Source organism: Mchenga conophoros, linkage group LG3 (assembly GCF_057382185.1).
Source record: "Mchenga conophoros isolate Kocher_MC1m ecotype Shallow Benthic linkage group LG3, M_conophoros_male_GT1.1, whole genome shotgun sequence".
Taxonomy (NCBI): domain Eukaryota; kingdom Metazoa; phylum Chordata; class Actinopteri; order Cichliformes; family Cichlidae; genus Mchenga; species Mchenga conophoros.
Window position 1 is genome coordinate 71,213,062 of NC_140528.1, and position 15,747 is coordinate 71,228,808.

General features: G+C 41.3%; 1 protein-coding gene across 12 annotated transcripts in view; it reads right to left on the reverse strand.

Moving 5' to 3' along the window:
• LOC146580351 (adhesion G protein-coupled receptor L3) overlaps nt 1–15,747 on the reverse strand; it is a 265,146-nt gene that overhangs the window by 183,689 nt on the left and 65,710 nt on the right. For all 12 annotated transcript variants that reach the window (XM_085267042.1, XM_085267034.1, XM_085267033.1 and 9 more), the window contains exon 3: nt 8,639–8,879. In XM_085267042.1, coding sequence (XP_085123168.1) covers nt 8,639–8,693 — 55 coding nt within the window. In that variant the 5' untranslated portion in view covers nt 8,694–8,879. The remainder of the gene's footprint in view (nt 1–8,638; nt 8,880–15,747) is intronic.

Here is a 15,747-nt window from a genome sequence, read left to right on the forward strand (position 1 = left end):
TTTTGTTTTTCAATTATTCCCTTTGTTGGTCAAATAAAGGAGGTATTGCTTCACACGTCCTCCGAGTCCCACAAAAGAAGGCACCTGTATTTTCCTCTGCATTTGTCTCATGCTCTCAATTGCTCCTACAAGGCTGAACAACAGCAATAATGCCACATGCAGCAAAAGATGTACTGATAATGTGCAAATTAACATTCCCTCATTGTACTGTACTGTACATAATAAGGCTACTGTAATATGCTCTTCATTTGCAAGGCTGTTTTTTTGTTTTGGCAACAGGGAGCCGTTATGCTAATTTCTTTATCAACAGAAAGTTAAAATGTCTCTCGGTTGGGCCAACAGAAAAAAACACATGTTCCACTGATATGAGACCTCAGCATCGCCCACCAGTGCCAAAACACCACAACTTGGTCAGTGCTGCCCTTAATGTGAAAGACACTGGTAGCAAGTTGGCAGTTTAGCTATTAGCTAGACTCAGTAGACCGTCTCGGTCTAACTAGACAGTGATAGCTAGTCTTGCTAACAGCTAGGTTGATTACAATGATTAGTTTTAGCATCAACTTTTTTATTTTAAGAATGTAAAAATATCAAATCCCAGCTGTGCTGAATAGAATAGTAATTTCATCTAGACAACCTAGCTAATAGCTAGAATGTCTAGCTAGGCTGTTTAGCTAGGCCGTTTAGCTAGACTGTAATAGCTAAGCATTTCTAGCTATTAACTAAACAGCTGCAGTTGTTGTGAGGTAAGTTTTAGGATTGAATTAAAAATGTTCTCTTTAAAGCCCAAATAGGATGCAAATTGATTACAATGATTACTTTTGCTATCATTTATTTAATTTTACAAGGGTAAAAATATCAAATCTCAATTGTGTTGAACAGAATGCTGATCTCATTTTGAACCGTGTATTTAGAGAGATAAATAGGAACTAATAAACAGACAGATATTAAGATGGAAATATCCCAGTTCCCAACCACATAAACACAGACATCTATGCAAATATCAACTCACACTATTAGCAACATGTGCTTGGGAATGACAGATTGTAATCTGAGTAATTAGCAAAATGCGTACAGTATGCCTCAAGGCATGTTTAAATCATGCACTGCTGCAGCAGCAATTCATTATGTGGGTGGTTGGGACACAGTTTCACCACCATCATCATACCCTCATCCGTGATTGTGAAAGCCTTATGGTGGAAACAGTGCTTGGAGGAGGAGGGGGGCAATCCTTCCAAGCTGAAAGATTAGCATATACAGCACTGCAGTGTCTTAATATCGCTACATGTAATCACATGCACAGTCTGTCACTGCACCTAATGTGCCATCAGAATACAAATCCCGTATCTCACATACATGCACAGCACATGCACAGTTATTCCACAGACGATGGGAATAAACATGGATTTCACAAAATAAGAAAAAGGTCATTAATTTCACAAATTGAGTAAAGCATGGGTCAGTGCATTGTCTCTCTGCTTGGTTTCTTTTTTGCCCTTCCTGCTCCTCACATTCCGCCCACACCCTAAATTACTCCCTGACCCCTGCTGTTATGCAGTGTGGGAAACCCTGTGGTATTCTACGCCCACCATTTCTGCTGTGCGAGCTGGGCTGCGGGGTTACTTAGCAAATCTCCCTCCAGCCTTCCGGACACTACAAAACACATACACATTATGCAGTCTAATGTAAACTAACATCCACTGCCACTTGACCTTGCTGTCAATATCTGTCCTCATTAAACACCATTCGGCCAGCTCCAAGTCCACTTTAAATGGCATCATTCAGCGCTTAGCAAATTATGCTTGTGCAAGTGGGTTGAGTGAATTGAGATTCTAATTCATGTATTTGGAAGATATACACAGGTCCCGGTGCAGACACCTATAAAACACGGAGAGGTATTTAACCCCACCCTGCCATTCTTAATGTTACTGTCATTCATTCCTCTTGGGTTGCACGTTCTGACAGCAATTTGGCAATGTCAAGCCGTCACTACAGATGCCGCGGGCAGCAAGGGCCATTTTTTTATTCCCCATATCAAGCAGGTATTGATTTTTCACTCATTACAGAAGGACATAAAAAGAGAAGGGAATGTTTGATGCCAAACGCCACACAAAATATATTACGCGGACGTGGAAAATTCAACCGAAACCAAAGATGACGAGTCTTTCAGCGCTGCATATTTAAATCTAATTGAAAAACTTGTATTCAAACGATGCAACACGTCCTAACAACTGAAACTAAAAGTGAAAACTTGAAATAAGCTGTCATTCAAGTGGCAGCTGTGCAACCCATCCTTAGGGTGGGTGTAAAATTTGATTTGTCCAAATATGCATGTTGTTTGTTTTAGTAAGTCTTGTGGGGTTTATTGTAAAACTATAATAGGGATGCAAATTAAAAAGAGAAATAAACCTGTTAATGCATTCAACCAGAGGCATTTTAAAGTATATCATGAAAACCATTTTCAAAGCAATCCAACTTTTATTATAATATCAATTTAAAAAAAAAACCTCTCACACGTTTCTTTATTATTTGATTAAAATCCGTGGCTTTGAAATGAAGTCAAGACTTCCCTCAAGTGCTAGAAATAAGCAGCCATACTCGCCTCGCCCAGAGTCAATGAGGCATACCGTTTTGCACAACAAGGACTGCGCCCTAACAAAAAATACAGCTGGAACTAAAAGTTTTTACTGTGACTCAGGGGGATGGAAGCTTGATTAATGCTAAAATATCTCAACAAATTTTCATGAAATCTTGCAATGACATTCAAGGTCCTCAAAGAAGGCTGATTTCTGTGGGTGTGAGTGTAGTAGCTTTTCGTTATTTATGTATTTATTAATTTTACAATTTAGAATTAAGGATGCTAAACTAAGAAAAATTAACAAGCGTTGTGGTTGTCACAGTGCTAGAATTTCAAACTAAATACTAATATGCAGGAAATAGTGCATACTTGCTACTCCTTTGATACCACAGGGGGGAAAAAACACAATTAAGAGTAATTTTTTAAAGATAAAGATTAGAACAATAGTGTTTGTGAATGCATTCAGCTACAGCTCGGTTTATTTGCTGCACTTCTGTTGACTTGATGCCAAAAAACAAGTGGCGTCACTTTTTCAGAATTTCAATATCCAGCCCGTTTTCACTCACGAGGGGTAATATACCGACGATTTGTCACGTCCCGAGGCGTTCCTGAGGCACGCGAAGGGTGACCATCCGCGTTCTTATGCTACGCACAGGGTTATGGATGAAATCCATTAGAGTGATGCTCCCGTGGTAATACACGTTCCAGCCATGTATCACAGCCCTAACCCTAACCTTAACCACCACTTTAATGACGTTAGATTCTGTTTTCCAATTTAAGTCAAATAAACGTACATGTGTAAATTCATTCCAAACGGTTCTCACGTTTCCTAACTTTTCCGATCTCGTAATATAGGGACGTGTTGGGTGCCCGGAAGCGTAATATACAGACGATTTGTCACCTAGCGTAAAATGTTACGCTTTGGGAGTGAAAATGTGTACCTTAAATATCAGTTCTGGTGACATCCCTAGTCAGTGTCCCTATGTCTGGCTGCACGTCAAATAGATACAAATAATATGGGTGGATTGCACCCATGCAAAAAAATATGCAATAGAGTTAGACAAAATAAATTGATATCGGATACGCTGTGCAAAATGGATGGTAGATAATAGGAATGGGCATGGCACTCAAAAGGACTGAATACTGGCTTGACCTGAAAGTTTAAATAATGAATAGACATGTTTGTTTTGTGATTGCTTATTACATGTGAGGCCGATACCTGCCTCATACCACAAAAACCATTCAGTGAAGACTGCTGTACAAAAGCTACAGTCGTCGAACTCTCGATTTACTCTTACCAAAGCAACACAATGCCTGTCTAAATAAAGTCCTGTTGTTTGGTTTTTTTCTTCATCTAACGTCGCCTTCTAATGCATATATAATTTATCCCTGCCCCAAAGTGCTGTATATGCATGTACATTATGCTGGTGCAAATGAATGCTTGACATCCACCCACTCTGAAGCCCACTTATTTGCAATGCTTGAAGAGGCATCTCGCAGTCACAACACAACAGCACATGCCTCAGTAGGCTCTACAAAGAACTTTCTGCCGCTTTGAAATATGAGCTCAAATAAATCATTTGTTTAATTAATTAAGCAAATTAGGCAAATCCAGGGATGCCTTGGCGGATGGAGTCAGTGCCCTGGCAGTAGAAGATTAATTAAGTGGATCGGGTACGGGAACAGCGAGCCTGACGTCAGAGTTTAATGCTCTTGTTTGGTTAGACACAGCTAACCTTAGCATATTAATGATGATACGGGAATGTGAGAAAGAGAGGGTTGTTCGTAAGGCTTTGTTTAAGGCCTGCAAGAGAATGCAGGCATGCGAGACGGACGTTATGTATGTTCATCTGCAGAACTGCCAATTACCCAACATTGTTCTGCAAGATACAAAAACCTACCCTACCAGTGCAACACCTAACAAACGCTGAACAGATGTGGCAGGCACACATCTGTCTTGCTGCCTCATCCATTCCTCATTACCTACCAACCCCTCCTCACCCAGCAGGATGATATCTGGTTCCACGCTTGATGCCTGCGCTTGTATCTGACCGTACAACCAAGAGTCAGACTTCATGTTCTTCGTCTCCTAAATTTGTTTCTTGAGCCGTCATCCATTATAACACGCCGATGTCTGCGATTGCACGGGGCAGTATTAAGCGGAATGAATCTAAAAGTCATCCAGGAGGATTTTACATGCAGAGAAACGCATGATTAATGCGCCGCTCTGGCATGGCTCGAGTGTTCGGGACATTGTTTTTTCCTTTTGTTAGTTGATCTTACCGAAACAACGCCAAGGTTGCGTTCTGCCTATTTTTCAAGCCCCCGTGACAGCATCAGGGATGGAACTTTTTATTAATCTGGCACGGACTTTGTAGCTCCACTCGCGCACAAACCAGAAGATGATAGGGAAGCACACACACTCGCATACAAGCAAACAAAGAGCCACCCACGTACAAACAGCCACGCATCCTTAACGCTCCTTAAGCTGCGTTCTCTCCTTGACTTTCTTTTCTTTTTTAATCTCGCTGCTGTGACGGTTGTCCAGAAATATTCCTCATTCTGCTCAACAGCAAAAAAAGAAGAAAAAAAAGACAAGGAAGGCCACTGTTGGGCTTCTATTCCAGCCTCTTAGGCTAAAGTGGCGAATGCATCAGCGTGCATGTGTACTGTGATTATTAAAAGTGCGACTTTGCATGTGTGTCAGTGGGAATGGTGCTAGTTTCTTTTGCTTGACGCTAGTCAGCGTGTGCGCGCACGAGGTTGCGTGTGCCTGACTTTCAGACAAAAGGGAATATAGATGCCAAAGTAGGCCAGCATCCCCCAGAGTACACATTTCCAACACTCTCAGGGTGAAACATGCACAATGACATTGTGGTGAATATTCCCTCTCAAGCTTCCCCCAGCTGCAAAACAGTTCACTGGCAACATCTGGCCACGTCTGCTCATAGCATCAGGACGAGGCTGAGTATTAAATGATTGCTCTTGATGAACATGTCAAATTATTTACTGGGTGTCAGCCACTAAATCTGCTACGAAATGCACCAGTGCGGCTGGTTTTTTGCCTTACGGAGTCGGTGGTTTACGAGTTCGATGTCACCTATTGCTCACCGATGAAGGAGAGGTTGATCACAGAGAGAGCAGGATGATTGATTTAAAGGACTGTGAAGGTGTTTTCGCATGGTTCGGCCCGTTTACGAGAAATCACGCGAGCCCCGCAGCTGACCGTTTTTTCAAATGATCGCAAACAGATTTTAAGACTGATGAATTCGCTTTTCTCCCATCTTATTCACACCATACTGACGTAAAATAAATGCAGCCGAGAGGAAAAAAGAAAAAGAAAGGAAAATGCAGTCGTGTTATGCTTGGGGGGGAAAAATGTGAAGTATACTGGATTTATGGCGGCGCTAAAACACGCAAAAGACAGACCTTACTTCCTTTCCATAAACTGAACGTCACAGGGCGTCTACAGCTGACACGTTTCAGCCACATTTCTCGGATGTCTGCCTTATTTCAACCACTTCACCTCCACCCCCGGGGGCGCTTTCTAATGGGCCCCCGGGGGCAACTGTGTAATCCTACAGTTGTTTGTCCAACCGGCAGACGATCGTTATGCATCTTTCTGATGACGACACGTGAGAACGCTCTCATTCCAAAGACGGGAGATTCCTCCAGTAAAGCTGCGGCTTTAAGAGAATTAATTGCAGGTGAAAAGCAGCCGATTTTGATGCAGGCAGAATTTAACACAGATAGCCCAAGAGGTGCTTCTGCGCAGCTTGACTGACATATCTATTTTAAGCAGCACTTTACAGTCAATGCTAATCAAATGAAAGGTCAAAGGGACTAACAACAGTGACCACGCAGAGTGTCTGCTCTAAATATGGCTGCTTGTATATGGATATATGAGTGCCTTTGTGCTGCTCGTAACAGTATTAGTTAAGCATTAGTGTGTGTGCTTTGACATTTATGCTGAGGCTTGATCGCACATCAGTTTACTGGGTTTTATTTTACTACTGTCATTTATTTTAACAAAATCTACTTTGATACAATAGAGAATAAGTTGTGTTATAAGGAGGAAATGGCTCCTCTTGTCTATGTATATCATTTTTTTATGCTGTCAAACAGCCCTCGCTAATAAATATTTGAGGCTGTTCTTGAAAACTGCAAGATTCAGACATAAAAGCAGAGACGATAGAGCATTTTCAATGGCAGCTCCTAATCTTTGGAGCAACCCACCTTTTTAAAACACTGTTATAAAAAGCTGCTCGCTTGCCTTTAGTTCTAATTGAGCAAGGCACCCTGGTTTTTATTATCCAAATGCACTCTTATTTTTCAGAAGGTTATATTTTTTAAATAACGGACATAAAGGCTTAGGGTAAACTTTAAAATTCATAAGGTTTTACATTCAGAAGCACAGCATATGTCCACTTGTCCCATACTCATGTCTGGATGTGTTAGCTACCTGCCCGCATTCAGGGGAAACTCACGAATCCGTTATTTCTATCAGTACGTGTTTTGATCGTTACTCATCTGTGATCAGCTGTGGAGTTAAAGCACTTTTGATATTTTTTATTTTTGAATTCTCAAATTAACCTAAATGACAATGAACCCTCTTTTTTGGAGTGGGCGTTAAAACTTAATGCTTATGATCACGTGAGTGGCCTCGGTCCCAGTGGCCACTCGCATTGTTGCAAAAATGCAAGAGAAAAATGCTCCCTGTCCCACGCCTCCCTCTTTTAACAAGCCCACGTTTCAGTAGCTATCAACTACTATCACCAATTATTTAAACCAAGTGCCACTACACATTTGCGAGGTCCCATTGTGCCGACAAGTTTGTATTTCAACCCGAAAACAGGACCTAGAACGCTAGGCTAACAGTGCTCCACTGGGAAAAGGAAGCCTAGCTCGCCATCATTAGCACTCCTTCCCACCAGACTTTCAATAGTGGCAATCATCAACAGCTCTTACCCACACAGCACCGAGTTCATCCTGCATTCCTCAAGGGAGGGAGTCGAGACAGCTTTATAAATAGTCCTTTCTTTTGCAAAAATGAATTTTCATTTTCAGTTCGACTACCTGGTAATGCCTAAACCTTTACTCAATGGATCTCTCTAAAGACGGATGTAGCCTGCAACGTATTGTTGGCCTCCTGACCTTCTTCTGAGCATTAAGGAAAACCGAAGAAGTGTGCTTTTTACCTGCCCTCCCCCCACACACACAATCCCATCCCATCCACAGATATCACAGCACAAAAACAATTCAATTAGCCTCAAATCTCCCATTAATGGTTCTCGCCATATTAAATTAACATTTTTATGGGCCATTGCCCCACTCCCCGTCACTCCCTACATCTAAACCCAAGCCGCATCCACACCCCGAGCTACCAGACCACCACCACTGACTACTTTTAATCTGAATTTAAATGACTTCATTTACTTTGCCTCTGAAACAATCCACAGAAGGCCAAGGGGAAACGCTGCGATTTCCGTTTACAGAGACGTGGTAAAAGAAAGACCTTGCAAATTAATCTTAAGATCTTAATTCATGAAGTGATAAAAGATCTCCTTTTTTTCTTCTTTTCCTCCCTAATTCTTGCAACTTTCAACAATCCTAAACGTACGCCACAAAGCCAGCGCGGCGTTAGTGATTCTTTGAAAGTAATTTCAGTTCATTTTTCTATTGCCAGGAGAGCAAGAGATGGAGCCAAGAGTAAGAGGGACAGATCTAAAAATAGATCGAAAAATCACAGAAAAAAAAAAAAAAAAAAACAGACAGAAAAATCAAAAGAAGAAAAGTGTAGGGAAAAAAGTTTCTGCGAGTTTTGGGAGTAAAAATAACTGCTAATTAGTGAGAGGAGCTGCATAGACGGCGAAAACAAGACAGACATAAAGTCAGAGGCTTTTACTGCAGTTGGCTGACAGAATCTGGCACTTAAGTAGTGAACACATGAAATTCTGATACAGCTTCAAATCATGCCAATCAGGAAACGCAAGAGGCATGTTTTGTGCCTGCATCTGCACATCCACACAGACACAAACACTTGCTTTAATGAGCCAAACTCACCCAGTGCGGCTGGTGCGAAGAGGCTGGCGAGGACTAGCAGGCGTGCGGTCAACATGGCCTCCTCCTCCTCCTCCTCTTACCGCCCGCTGCTGAAGGTCCCAGATAAGTTCAGTACTCAGTGTTTTGCTGGCAAATGCCCCAGCTGGGTGCTTCCTTTATGGCACCGATCCCTCCACTGCGCCACACTTCCCACAGGACCGCAGCAAGCCTTGTTGCTCGGATTCCAGATGCCTTCCAAAGTCTGTCAGAAACAAAACAACAACAAAAAAAACAACATGCCTATGAGCTGAACAGAAGACAGGAAGTAAATGAGGTTTGGGATCTCAAAAAACTTCTTGGTGAACAATCGGACTGTTGTCTTTTCCAGTAAGAAGCGCGGCAGATGGATGCCCGTGGCTTTATAAATCCTTATGCACAGCCCTTATGGCACTGTGGGTTTCAAGTCACCATCGAGTGACACAGTGCAAGTTGCTCAGTCTGCAGTCATATGAACTCATACCAGGCGTGATCAACCAGACGCTAAGAGAGCGCAAACCACAAAAGGTATTTTTGGATATTCTGTTGTTGTTTGCTCGCCGAAGTGTTAACTCCTTACACCTTACCAACAAATCACTCCCACAGAGAGGCGAACACTGAGCGATGAAGCACACCCTGCTGTATTTGGAGAATTGGTTATGCATATGTGCTCCAGACCTCATGTATTCTCTCAAGGATTGATGGCAATTGACATAAGAAACGCACTAGTGTTTTCACTTTCCTGCGGGTAAGAACCATAACTTAGCAGTTTGAGATTTTGCACCGATGGACATTTTTCTGCTGTGCTGCTGCTGGGCTTCTTTCCAAAATTCTTGTCGGCAAAACAGTTCACAAAGCAGAGCTGCCCTCAACCTCCTCTAACACCGTTAGAGGGCCCCCTGAGTGAACTCCTGACGGAGGAAGTCATTGCTAAGCTATTGCTACTTAGCATAAAATGAGCTGCAAACATCAAATATGTTTTGCATGGCGATTCCTGAAAACTGTGCCACTATTCAAAATGAAGATATGTAACATAACAATGAGATGTGAATGAATAATAGGGTGCACGGTTAAAGAAGGATCAACAATATAATCTGATGCGATTCATAATATGATCCCCATAAAACAAATACCATGATATTAAAGTTAAATCAGCTTTAATGATTATCCCCCCTCATCTACAAAACCCTTCTATTATCCACCATCAGCCATGATCTGCTGCAGAAATGTAATCTCTGTAAAACGACACAAGTCAAAGAGTGCACATAATCCTGGCATCCATTACACAATCGCCACTGCTGCACATTAGGCTGTCAGTACTACATTCAATATTATGGGGGAGCTAATTCCTTTGCGGGAGGGACGAAAATCTGGTTGCGAAAGGTCAAGCGCTGCGTCAAAGGACACGGCACTTGGGAAGTTGACTGACATAAGAATCTCAAGTTACACGAGTAAAACACGTTTATCAGATTTTCCATATCAGCTCAAGCAGTGGCGACTTAACCCATCTCAGAATCTAGCCCTTAATCCTAATTCAAAAAGCCACGATTAGGCTAATCAGATTTTTTTGAACAGATATTAATGGACTTTACAGAAGCCTATCATTGGTCTCTGCATAGGAAGGCCATTTGGGCAATATTAGAGGTTAAAAGTGCTCATTAGCAAAGTCTTGGCAGGCCTCCATGAGTGAACTCAACCGGAGTTTGGAGACCATCTACCGAACCATCCTCTGGTGTACTGTTCGCTCCGTCCCGTGCATGCAGAAATGACTGTGGGACTCTAATGAAGTTAAAATAGCAGTGTGAAAGAGCGTGCTTGATCAAAGCCACGTCCTTATGAGTAAACAGTGCTTTTATTAAAACACTTTGACAGCTGCCAGAGAGCTAAATTAAATACGACATCAAATCGGATGCTGAGACTGCCTTGACAAAATAAAAAATACATTATTCCAGGAATAATCACTCTGTCCAAGCGGCAAATTGGAGTTTTATAGCAAAGGATAAGGTTTGGGAAAATGCAGACTAAAAATATTAAAATAAAATTTTATATATATATATATATATATATATATATATATATATATATATATATATATACATGACAAAGTTCAAAGCTAGGGTTGCTGGCATGTGCTTGTTTCCCCCCTATATCTCAGGAGAGCTTTTTTTCAGTGGGATGGAGACAATTAGAATTTGTGTGTGCTAGTGAGAGCGTACACGGCACATCTCACAGCACAGCCTATTAACCAGCAACTACTTGCACAGGTGTTACTTAAGAAATTATCACATAAAATGAAGAACACTATCACAGTTGTTAATTTTCTCTACAAAAAAAAAAAAAAAAGAGTAGAAGAAGAAAAAAAAAGTGTGGGCTTAGGTACTGAAACTGGCATCGCGCGCCAAAAGAACACATCATAAAATACATATTTATGAGAAAGGCTTGGACCCTGTTCAACGTTAGAGAAAGCGGGGAGAAAAAAGGCCGAACGCTAGTCCAGCATTGCCAGCTCGTCTTGTATTCCAGAAGGAGCCTTATGATACATTATGGTGCTGACGTTTCAAGGGTACTTGTTTTGAGGGGGATTTAGGATAACTCCCTTAGATAAGCTGGCCAACATTTAGCAGACCTAGCAACAACTGTAGCGTCTGTTCTCAGCCACATCAAGGAGACGTCTTCATTACGGCCCTCGCAACTTTTTTCCTTGTCGGTGTCGTTTTGGTTTTTTCTGTAACTGTGGTGCGTGCCAACGGAGCCAAGATGAAACCTGACAGTTTTAATTAACTGAAGAGTTTACCTGACAAAGCCGGGTGATAGGAAAAGTAAGGAATGTGGTTGTTGGGGCGAGAGGGTGGGCGTTGCGTGACTGCATTAAAAAAGAATGGCAAAGAAAAAAAGTAGGAAGCAATGACGGACATAAATCTGTTAAGACAATATAAGTCAGATCCACAGCTGGTGATGGGATCAAAACACCAAATAAATAAATTTAAAAAGTGTACGTTCATTAATCATGTGTGGGTTGTTTTAAATGTGCTGAACACTCATCTCCTTTGGTGTGACATTGCAGTGTTAAAAGCTACAGAAGATGATGTTTGGCTTTGCTGATTTACTACTAAACACCACACGCAATCTTGACATTGATAATGCTCCCGTGCTCCTCCAACCGGGTGAGACTCAAATGTGTTATGCTGCAATTAGTCATGCTGTGTTGACTGCTTTGTCAATGACACCTGATATGAAAAAAAAATCATCTTGGAAAGCCGGATAGGAAAACCTGAATAAATTCCACACACGCATGCTAAAAGGAAATCGTAACACACCGATACCTCGGGATTTGCTGCCGTACCCGTTACCATTACGGTGTAATTCCTCTCCTGCAAAATTGTTGGAGGCCGTTTCATATATTTTACAGAAGCTCTCCTTCTTCCTCTGTTTTTACTCCAATGCTTCGGCGCATTAGAGATAACCAGAAGTCAAATACAGTATGCCAGTTGTTTTACATGCTTTTTCCATGTACTTTACATATTTAAATACACAACTACTAGTTTACATCTGAGTCATTGTCCCCGCACTGTGTTTGCTGCACCACTTCACTCTGCTTTGGGTCAAGAAGACAAATCCACTCTGAAATATATTTCAGAATAAGAAATCAGACGTATACGGTACATTTCACTCATTGAGTGTTTGCATTTTAATTTCGAATACAACGCAGGAATGCTAATGCTTGTTGAGCATTGTTGCTAAAGGTGGAGCACAAGGATAAGAAGTTACTAAAAATGTAAATAGTAATGTTATTTTATTAATTTTATGGAAATATCATTTAAAAAATCAAATTTATTATAACCTGATGTAAATATAAGTTTTTTCCTAAACCAGCGGAATAAAAATCTGATATGAACAATGAGTCAAAATAAAAAAATCCTTGAACTGTACCTACATGGAAGCAGAACTTAAAACTATAAACACATAATTAAATGACCCACATGTCTATTCTCAGAGATAAAGAAGGAGAAGTCCTCCTACTACAGTGCCTGATATGTATTGCTATGTGTAATCATTGTTTTCATTACTGCTCAGGCTTAGTTTTGATGTAAGATATGATTTCTTGCCTTTTAAAATGCCACAAAATAAAAAGAGCTCTCCATTATAATCTCTTAAAGTCCAAGATGTCCAGTCCAGAACCCAAAGATCTTTAATATAACGAAAAACTTAAGCAAACACGAACAATTCAAATCATCTGGACCATGTTATGAAAAATGTTCCCCGGGCAAATAACATCTTTTTAGTGACTCCTCACTTTGACTTGTGGCCGGCGTTGACTGTAGATTTTCATTTTAAACCTTATAAATGTTGGATTTCATCACACACAGCGCTCTCGTTTCACCAATACAGACGGTGAGATAGCCATCGGGCTGATTCGCATCACTGCCCCGGTGGGCACTTCTCCGTCACTTCACGACCTGAGGAAACCGAAAATGATTTCTATTAATCCGGAGACCTTCTATTCAGCGTCGCCGTAACAATGCGAAACTTGATCCTCGCTGTTATCTGATGGGGACATACGAAGTGCGATATAACTAGTCACGCATGCTTGAAGCCCTGCCACGTAACGCTATGTAATGAAGTAGGATCAGGTTAAGTAGCATGTCTCGGATTTTCAACTGCTTCATGTCCAGATGCTTATCACACCGGCAGGGAGGGCTTGGTAATTTTTATGAGACAGACAGTGTGTTCATGCAAATGAAGTGTCTCATATAAAATGAATATTAATCAAGCCCACTGTCTGCATACAGTATGATTGATGAGCACTCACTCGGAAATCTTAGGAGATGAGCTGAGATGATTAAAACCGAGATGATGCTTTCCATCTACGGTTAAAGATTATTTTTTCCACTCGGTTGAGCTTCCAAACCTTGCTGATGGCTTAAAATTGAGCGGTCAATTTTATAACGCTAAACTCAGCTGAAATGTCATAATTGCGCTTTGCTAATGCGAGCTGAAAGGTGTGAAAAACCAAAGGTAAATGGAGAGTGGTCTTTTAAAGGCACTGCGTGCATCCTTGGAGCCTGACAACGTGAGCAGCAAGGCATTCACTCATACAATTGCTTTTCCACAAGGGACCCCAACACAGCTAGCCACTGACAGGCAGATAATAGCGCTAACTTTAGCCTGTACAGTGTCTGAATGCTCCTATATGATAGGCTTGTTGAGTGTGACTGATGGCCTGGGTTAAATAATGGGGCCCTACCTCCGCTCCTCCTCGCACACAAAGGCACTGTAACCCCTCCTGACACATAGGACACTTCCCAACTGGAAGACAATGGCAACACAATCCATTAGAGGAAATTACTTGTGTGCACAATAAAAAAAAAACCTGGGTGCAAAAACAAATAAAACAAATTGCCATTACAAATATTTAACAGTACACCGGGTTGCTATAGGAATGAGCTGAACTCCCACAAGGGAGAGAAATAAAAACACACATGCAGTGAATAAATGCAGATGGATGCCTCGTTTAAAGGCAGGGCAAATCTGCCTTGAGACAGTTCTCCATTATAATGCAAAGCTCAGGCACTATCCATTTTCCACGTCTTCCTTCTTTCAATCCTCCCTCTCTTCTTCTCTCAGCATATCTTGCCTAATGCAGCACAAATGGATCCCAGACAAAGAAAAAGAAAGAGAGAGAGGAAGAGGTGGGTAATAGGAAGGACAGGAAAGAGAGACGGATGGACTATTGAGAATTGGGGAGAAATGTACAGTAAAAAGGACTAGAGGATAAGAGGATGGGAGGACAGAAAGGGAGAGGTAGAGGGGGGGGATAATGAATGATGGATTGAAAAAGGAATAAAACCCATTAAAAGCGAGAGGAAGACGTAAGGTTGGGGGGATCACGTGAACTGATGTTTGAAGGTAATTAATCACTGACTAGATTCAATGTACAGCCTTCACGTCAGCTGTTGTTGCCATACTGGCTCAGGTGGACAGGTTACCATGACAACCTCACCTGTTGGCCATTAATCACCTTGCAGGAGCAATTGGCATGCTGTGCCCACAAACACGGCAAGTCATTATGTGGCCAGGATTGATTTTGGATTCGAGCTAAAACGGGCCTCATATTACGTGGCTACGGGAGACTGAAGCAGACACCAGTCAAAGCAAAGATACTCACATTTGTATGAGCACAACGGGGCTTATAGGTATAAAACACAGTGACCTCAACGTTGAACGCCAGGCAACCTCAGGGAAAGTATGGATTTCCTCTAAGCAGCAGCATCGATATATTGCCATTATGTTATGCTGACAGCTGTTTTCAGAGATACGGATGGATAGCATTGGCAGGGTTGGATATAATTCTGAGGTAAAAACCATTTCTTCAGCTTCTGGCTTTCGACATCGGTGGTTATCACGACTGAATACCACAGTACACGTTTGGCAATGTAGCCACAACAAAAGCATTACGATTTCAGGTTTTGAGTGAAATATCTCACCCATACTTCCCCATCACCATCTGTTTCATGGTAGCATGCCAGCATCCTAAACTATAGATGGCTAAAATTGTGTAGGAGGGTTGTTACAATAGTGGAATTTCAACCGGATACAGATACAATTTTTGATACCAATAATTGTAATAGATCACATTAAGAAAATTTTTAAGTAAGAATATTTAAATAAAGTTAATCAACAATACTAGTCCATGCATATGTTCAGCAACTGCCTGTTTATTTACTGTGCTGCTGGTGGCTTGGCACATTATTTATGTCGCTGATAAAAGAGTTTATTAAATAGAGTTTGTAACACAAGCTGCAATTGTTTCTGTCTTGTTGCTGCTAGACTTTTCTCAGCTTTAGTCTGGTACATAACAGAAACATAACACTTTTTAGACACAACGAATTATGTTGAATTAACACTGTCCTTTAACTTTGCAGACGGGCAGGGCTGATAACATTGGCTGCCTGCCTACCTCCCACCCACATTAACATTAGCTTTTATTATTAGCCGCTAACTTAATAACTTAATAGATGGCTAATGTGGGGTAATTGGTAATAGTCACATGGCTAACGTTTAGATATTTGTTACTGTTCACACGTTCAGCTGCT